The sequence below is a fragment of the Medicago truncatula genome, chromosome 6 (assembly GCF_003473485.1).
Source record: "Medicago truncatula cultivar Jemalong A17 chromosome 6, MtrunA17r5.0-ANR, whole genome shotgun sequence".
In the NCBI taxonomy this organism is placed as follows: Eukaryota; Viridiplantae; Streptophyta; class Magnoliopsida; order Fabales; family Fabaceae; genus Medicago; species Medicago truncatula.
This window is the reverse complement of record NC_053047.1, coordinates 709,087-717,004: the sequence shown is the minus strand read 5'-3', so window position 1 is coordinate 717,004 and position 7,918 is coordinate 709,087. Positions and strand designations below refer to the sequence as shown.

At 31.7% G+C, this 7,918-nt stretch overlaps 1 protein-coding gene across 3 annotated transcripts; it reads left to right on the top strand.

Annotated features, from left to right (window-relative positions):
• Positions 1 to 3,722: 3,722 nt before the first annotated feature.
• On the top strand, positions 3,723 to 7,333 carry LOC112422656 (uncharacterized). Of its 3 annotated transcripts, none has more exons than XR_005646616.1 (7): positions 3,723 to 4,001; positions 5,311 to 5,535; positions 5,634 to 5,863; positions 5,986 to 6,090; positions 6,452 to 6,751; positions 6,972 to 7,045; positions 7,157 to 7,333. XR_005646616.1 is itself a non-coding variant. In XM_024785979.2 (5 exons), the coding sequence occupies exons 1-4, from the start codon at positions 5,313 to 5,315 to the stop codon at positions 6,749 to 6,751; spliced, it is 858 nt and encodes a 285-aa protein (XP_024641747.2). In that variant the 5' UTR covers positions 4,822 to 5,312; the 3' UTR covers positions 7,157 to 7,333. The 3 variants fall into 3 exon arrangements, 1 of the variants encoding a protein (XP_024641747.2); XR_005646617.1 differs by having other exon boundaries at positions 5,306 to 5,535; XM_024785979.2 differs by lacking the exons at positions 3,723 to 4,001; positions 6,972 to 7,045 and having other exon boundaries at positions 4,822 to 5,535.
• Positions 7,334 to 7,918: the final 585 nt, after the last annotated feature.

Sequence of the window (7,918 nt, the reverse complement as noted above, 5' to 3'; positions counted from 1 at the left end):
ATTTGGACACATAATTTTAGCCACAATACCGACACTATATACCATATTTTCCTTCTTTTTTTCTTCTTCTCTTTTTCCCCTTCTTCCTCTCCATCTTCTGCAACTCTCTCTCTCTCCATCTTCAATTCTCCGCTCTCCTTCTTCTTCTCTTACTCAACTCTGCAACTCACCAGAAAGAATGAATTTTTACTGAGAACCATGATTTCGCTCACGATGTGCCGTCACTACGAGATCAGAGTCGGGTTGTTCGACGGAGGAGGTCGCCGACGTGAACGAATCAGTGACGGCGTGAAGGAGAAAAAGAGGTCGTCGGTGGCGTGGATCTTAGTGGTGAAGAAGAAGAACGTCGCTGTGAGGCAGAAGAAGAGGCCTCCTCGACACCGTGAGTTCCAGATCTTAACAGATCTGAAGGGGGAAAGACGATGGTGGAGGATGGAGGGTGCAGTGGGGAGGACGGTGGTTGGTGGTGAGGACATGGAGGATGGCAGGAGAGTTAGAGAGAAGACGCAGAGAAGAGAGGAAGAAGGAAGAGGAAAGACTGTGGTATTTTTACAGAATTGCCCCTATTTTTAAGTTTGAAATGTCCAATTTACCCATGATGTCTGTATTGTGTCCAAAATTATGTGTTCAGTTATCATTGCTGTATAACAAATGTAACTCAAATCATGTTGAGGCTATTTTAGATAGTTTAAAAGGGAATGAACAATTTTGTTTTTAAGAAGAGTAATTTTCGTGCCTAATTGTCGGTTTGTCACAAGCATGAACATGAAGCATTAGAAGCAAGCAATATGTTAAGTCAAGTCCTACAAATATTTGCATTGAAGTGAGGGACAAGGCACGTCATCATAATGATGAGTTGAAGTGTAGGAAAGACCTGCTGCAGATAGGGGCATAGGGCTACCACATACTATGATTGCCAACTGCTGCTTCTGCCTTATATCATCATCATCTTGCTAAATTTAATGCAATATTTCTCATAATACTTTTACTTATTAAATTGTTCTCGAACCTTTTACTACAAAATATAAGAGGTATGTACTATTTGAGTTTTGGTTAACCCACTTGAAAAAGTGAGACGATTTAGTTTAGTTTGAATGCGATGCACCTGTGATATATAACAATTACAAATTCAAATTATTTAACAAACATAAACATATATGGGAGGTTTAAATGCATCTTTTTTTATTCCTATATTTTTCAAATCCACAACATTAATCCACAATTTTGATACCATATCGGATGGTTTAATTTATTCCTACCCTAGTCTGTGATATAATAAATAATTTAGCTCCTTTAAAAAACAAATAAGTTAGTTGATAGGAAATGAACCTAAAGAGAATAACATATAAATTAGTTGATAATTTTTTTCTCTTTGATAGAGTGTGTTTGATTCGGCGGTGGAGGGAATTGATTTTGATAGAATTGAGTTTGAAAGAATTGATTTTAGTTAAAGTGAGTTGGATAAGAATTGATTTATGTTTGGATGCACTTTACTAAAAGTAATTCTTATAAGTTAATGTTGTTGGATAGTTTGAATCAAAATCGATTTTGAATATAAAATTACCAAAATGGGTATTAATATCTATTTAAAATTAGAATTCATGTTTCTTTAGTAAACTTCATTTTTATTTTATATAATGGTTCAAGTTTACAAAAATGGGTATTAATATGTATTTAAAATCAGACTTCATTTTTCTTTAATAAACTTTATTTTTATTTTGTATAATGGTTCAAATTTATTTTGCATTATTAAGTTTATTATTTATAAATTAGTAAAACTTTTAAAACAAAATGTCTATTGTATTTTTGTCAATAAATTAAAAGATGAATATCGTATAAAAAACTTTTTTGCTAGGTAGTTTAATATTTTTTGGTTACGTAGATAGTTTAATTTGATTTAAATATATTATATTAAATTTTTATTGAAAATTATTATTCCAAACACAATTTTTTTTAAAATAACAGTCAAAATAAAACTTAATGGACTTTTATGTTCAATTCCAGCTTCTTCCCTAACCTGGAGAAAGAGAGATTACTGAAGCTAGGTTGCATTGCTGCAACTGAAGGCTAAATAAGGTGAGTAAACAAAAATTGAGGAATGAAAAATCATCACTGTGGCTGTTGATTAGAAACAACTTGTTTACAAGTTTGTAGGAAAATGATAAAGATGTCATGGGTAATTTCGGAATATAGATATGTCATAAAAAGCAAATCTCCAAAACGCAATTTCAATTGCCGCAGAAGCTACAAATTCCAGCTTTGAGTAAATGTGAGTTTGAGGTCTAAACCACGTTCAAGTGAATCGCTTCTGTAGTTTGCCAAACACCAGAAAAAACTGTGAAACCGCGTTTGAATTTATAAACGCACATTTGAAGTTATAAAATGTGGAACCAAACGAGTGCAGAATTTATTGTTTAATTAAATTAACTAATAAGGATGAAACCTTCAAAACAAAAGGATGACCTTTGAGTGAAAAAAATTATAATCTATAAACTCAAATATATGTTACTTGTTTTTTTTTTTTTTTTTGAGAGAATGTTACTTGTTGTAGTAACTCATAAAAAAAGTTAAAAACTACTAAAATTGTCCTATGAACTGATGAAAAAATTGTTAGCAAACAAGTCTATTTTGTTATAAACTCAAAAATTGATCTTAACAAACAAAACAAACCGGTTCTTATATCGGAATACGGAGTTATAAAAAATAAAAAATAAAACATAATCTATAGATATGTCATAGGCTATATTTCTCTCGAGCAATTTCACATGTGATTATACAAATAGATAAACTTCAATAACTCAATTCTTAATCTCATGTCCCTACTTCTAAATTTTCAATTACCAGTATGTTTTTTAAGTTTAATGTTGATGATGGTGCACCTGTGAACAATAAATGGAGCATTGTAACTGTTATCTGTGATACAAATGACTTGGTGATGGTCACGATCACTTGATCTTATTTGATAGCCTTCCTAATTCTGATATTATGGATGTTATGAGTTTGTTTTTGACATTTATTTTCGAGCGTGTTATCTTTAAAGGAACATCTCTTAACATTATTTGTTTGTAGAGGTAGGAATAGGTCAGGCTGCTCGTCAGGGACGTATGGTTTGGTCTATTAAAAATTCGGTTCGGTCTAGCTCGTTTAATAAATGAGTCAAGCTTGAGCTTTTTAAAAAACTTATTAATTTAATTATGTCAAACTTAGGCTTATAAAAAAGCCTATCAAACCTATCAGATCGACCCGTATATGATTATATTACATTTTTCCACATTTATTATTTATATTTATATATGTCAAAAAGAATTACTAATGCTTCAAATTCTCATACCACAATTATTATTATTTCAATTTTTTATTTTGTATTTGGGATACAACACAACTCTTGATGTTTCGCTATGTTTGAAAGCGTATTAAGTTATAATTTAAGACTTATATGGTTATTTGATTTGTATAAATTGTTAAGGTTTGTTACTGATATGTCACTACAAGAAAATTGCCATATACCTACGGAGGTTTATAGTGACGGACGAAAATCTGTAGGTATTGATATGTTTTACCTACGGAAGTGGCCGTAGGTATAGGTATCTTAAAAAAAAAAAATATATAAAAAGTAATACAAGAGAGCGCGCCTAATGAAAACTATAGACCGGGAAAGATCCCGCTTTTTTCAATTTTTCCACCTCTAAATTGAAAATATATAAAAAAAAACTCTAAGAAAAACAAAAAAAAACCCAACTCTTCCCATTCCATAACACGGTTTCATTCTTCACCCATTTCATTCTTCACCCATTTCAGAATCCAAATCAAAATCTCACTCTTCCAAATCCTGAAATGGCCAAATCAAAACCTCACATTTTCTTCCCTGATTGAAACCTCATCCTCTCTTGTTCTTCCCCGTTCCCAAATTACAACACTTTTCACACCCAAATCGAATTCCTTGAAGATCAACTGAAAGAATCTGAAGTCAAATCCCTCTGTCTCAAAGCAAACGAGATCCTGTAAGTCATCAATTTTCACGTTTCTTCTGTTTTTACTTTCTATAAGTCATCAAAGGACAAAATTCTGTTATTAGGTTTTCACTATTTTCACTTGATTTTTTGATTTATTTTTACTATAATATTTGTTGATTTTTTGATTTGTTTTGATTATGGTTTTAGTATGATAGTAACAATTATCTTTCAAGGAAAGTTAGTAGGTTTATTTTTTGATTTGTGTTGATTTTTTGATTTGTTTTGATTTGTTTATTTTTACACAGCAGCAACAATTATTTTAATGAAAAGTTATTTTATTTTAAGGGTATCTTTCAAGGAGATTTAGTAGGTTTGGGTTGATGTATTTGCTCTTATATACTGGCATAAGTGTTGTGAGACTGTTATTTGGCAAGAACTTATCAAAACAGCTTATGACATGTTCATAAGCTGTTTTCAGCTTATTCTCATAAGTCATCGAAGATAGGCTATTAAAATAGCTAATAGTTTATGCAAAAGCAATATAACTTGATTTTGGCAAGAACTAATAGTTTTGTAAGACTGTTGTTTGGCAAAAACTTATGAAAACAGCTTATGACATGTTCATAAGCTGTTTTTAGCTTATCCTCTTAAGTCATCGAAGATCTTGATTTAACTTAGTTTTCCATTTAAGAAAATATAAAGAGAGGTTCTGTGAAAAGTAATGACAATGATGAACTAAAGACATATGTAAAAAAAACTGGTTAAAAAGACAAATAGCGAAGTAGCGAGACTGAAGCAATTATGGCCAAATCAACAGTTGTAACTCATTCACATATTTTCATGAATTTTCATTTGCTATATTTAGTCCCACATTACTTTTAATTTACATGTCATTTATTTATGTTATACCATTTGGAACTAGGTGTGAATCAAATGACGCATATAGTTTGAATGTTAACAGAAAGTTGAAACAATTAATGAGAGAGGTAGAGATGCTAGGTGTTAGTGTTGAAACTGAGCTGCATTTGTTCTTCCCTGTTTGGTTAGGCTTCGGTGTCTCTCCTTATAAGTCATCACTCATCAATGTCCACTGATGTAGTTAGTTGGATGTATATAATAAAGGTATATTCTTGTTGTGAGATACTAATATTGTGAAGGTAATATAAAACCAAACATATTAGTATTATACATCTCTGACTTAAATTGATGGAGTAAGTCTGTAACTTTGTTTTGATCTACGGTTGTAACTCATATTACAATTACTTAGTTATGATGCTTTATGGACATCTTAATATTACTTTGTGTGCTAATATATTGAGTTGAGATTATTTTAAAAATATTTTCATATTTAGAGCAGCAATGGCTAAAAGAAGGAAATTGAGTATTGGGCATCGAGAAAATAGTAATGAAGGAAGACAGTCCATTCCCACTAATTCAAACTCAACCAATGTGCAAGGAAGTAATGGTGCAGAAACTGGTTCTGGTCCTAGTCATACAGAAAGTGTCATGCCTGAGTCTGTAGAATCTCACTCAATTCCTTCTAACATAGAAGCTGAAGAAGAAGAAGAACGTATTGTGGAAGGTATAAATGTTATATACCATTTTCTATTTTGTTTGTTTTGTTAATTCTTTGAATTTGTTTTTATGTTATTATGTCTTTCCTTTTACTTGTGGATGTAGGACCTAAACGACGTAGAGGTCCAACAAGAATGTTAGATATATGGGAAATGGAGGATGATTTCATAATTGTTAAGTTGGATAACTTTGGACGACCAATTGGTGATGAAGGGACAGCTTTTACTCGTTACTTAGGTAGTATTGTTAGAAGGTCTCAATATGCACCCATCAACATCAAAACTTGGAAAGATATGCCCTCAGATAATAAAAAAGCGATGCTGAAACAAATAGAGGTATTAAGTTTGCAAGTTTTTTAATTATTTGTGTATCAGAATTTGTAATATAACTTACATTTTTCATTGGATGAGTTGTATTTAAAAACAATAAACATATAACCTGTTTGTTTGGTTTTTAGATGAAAAAGGGAAAAGGAGTGATGCCTGGACGTCAAGATATTTACATTGAAACTCGCACACGTAAAGATGGGTCAATTGTCAATGAAAAAGCTGCAAGAATGATTGTAAGCATCTAACATTTTTGGAACGCATAATGATTCTCTGTTTTTCTGAATTTTGAATCGAATCCCTGTTATACCATTTGAAAGTATGATATCTTGCTGTTGTTTGATTTCTTGTAGTAATTATGATTTGGTGAGATATGGAAAACCATGAGTGAGTAGAGTATTGTTTGTTGTGTGGCTTGTAAAATATAGTTTAGGTGCTTTAGCATGTTAGCAACAAGATCAACAAATTAAATGCTTGAGTAAATATTTTTGTCACTATGTTTTGCCAACTGCTTGTGTATTAATAGTAGCGCCAAGAAACTCTCGTGCCTTTTCATGCATGATTGCCAACTGTTTTTAATTATGTTTTGGGTTTCAGGAAGAACTAAAAAAACATAGTAATGAAGCTGGAACATCTCAATCAACTCAAAACAATCAGGGTTCTATGTCATGGAAGGATGACATATTTTCTAAAGTACAAGGAGCTGCAAAGAAGGGGCGCGTGCGATGTATGGGAAAGTTACCTAAATCTAAAAAATCAAAGGTTGATTTGTCTGAAAATGAAGAGCTGCGTGATAGAGTTAAGACTATGGAGGGCTTGTTAGCAAATGTCATGACTTTGATTCAAAGTCGATTTTCTGGAGAAGATGTGAATGAGATAATGCAAGTTGCTAGATAGGTACTTCTGAATTTTCTAATCTTCATATAAAACTACAAGTTGCTTCATTGATTTAAGAGAACATGGAATTTATATAATTACCTGTTTATGAAAACAATGTTGGTTTTGTGTTTGAGTTACACAATTCGTTGAATTTCGCATGTGGTGGTTCGAACCATTTAGCAATACTCTTGATTTAATACTAATCTTTATCTGCAATTTTCAATTTTCTGTGATATAGGTTACTGATGCTTCTAGTGTTCCTAACCCTTTGAATTCCCCTAGTCCAAGCAATAATGAAAATTAATGAAAATGGTATCCAATTAAATATCACTAAAGTTGTTAATATTTTCTTTGTTTTTTTAGGAGTGATATTCTCAATGTTGAATTGTGTTATTATTCATCTTTTCTTTTTATTTCTTGTAGGTGAAGATGAGGAGGCTAATATGGAGACTTGAAGATGAAAATTTGAAATTGGAAACTAGGCTAGACATTGTTTTGGTTCTTTTCTCTATTGACATAGTTATATATAAGGCTTTGTATCCCGAATATGGATTTGTCTTGTTTTGGTTAATGCTCTAAAGTACAATAGGATTGACATGATTTAGCTTTTTTTAATTTCTATGTTTGAAAGAACTGGTTTTAATCTTCAATATATATGGTATGGAATCTATTTTTGATTTCAAAATATATCCATTTAATTGCCTAGTTTGTAATTTGATTAATTTCATAAAATAAAATTTTCAAATGATATAGCATCAAGAATGTGATGTGTACATTAATTGCAATGAAATGCGTACGGTAACAAATTTATACCAACAAAGGATAGGTCTCGGCAAGTTTATAGTGACGGAAATGTTTGTAGGTAAAAACCATTTGCAGTTCTATACCTACGTCCAAATCTGTAGGTAAAAAGTTTTTGCATTTCTGATTAAGTTCTATACCTACGCCAAAAATCCGTAGGTAAAACATAATTGTTTTCTCCAACGGCTATAGATTCCGTAACTATAGGCTGTAGCGACGGCTCAAATCCGTAGGTATAACACCAGTATCCACCACGAAAAAAATTGCCGTAGGTATAGGTAATTTGGCATATACCTACGGTAAAAGGATATTTACCTATGGTTTTCGGCTGTCACTGAATGTCAAGTTTCTTGTAGTGTGTCTAAGGTTAAATATGGTTATTAG

What these genes read in the sequence shown, in the direction of transcription:
- LOC112422656 (XM_024785979.2), top strand. Translation starts at nt 5,313, where the DNA reads ATGGCTAAAAGAAGGAAATTGAGTATTGGGCATCGAGAAAATAGTAAT. An exon ending in AGAAGAACGTATTGTGGAAG is followed by an intron (nt 5,536 to 5,633) that starts GTATAAATGTTA and finishes TTGTGGATGTAG; the next exon opens with GACCTAAACGACGTAGAGGT. An exon ending in AAAAAGCTGCAAGAATGATT is followed by an intron (nt 6,091 to 6,451) that starts GTAAGCATCTAA and finishes TTTGGGTTTCAG; the next exon opens with GAAGAACTAAAAAAACATAG.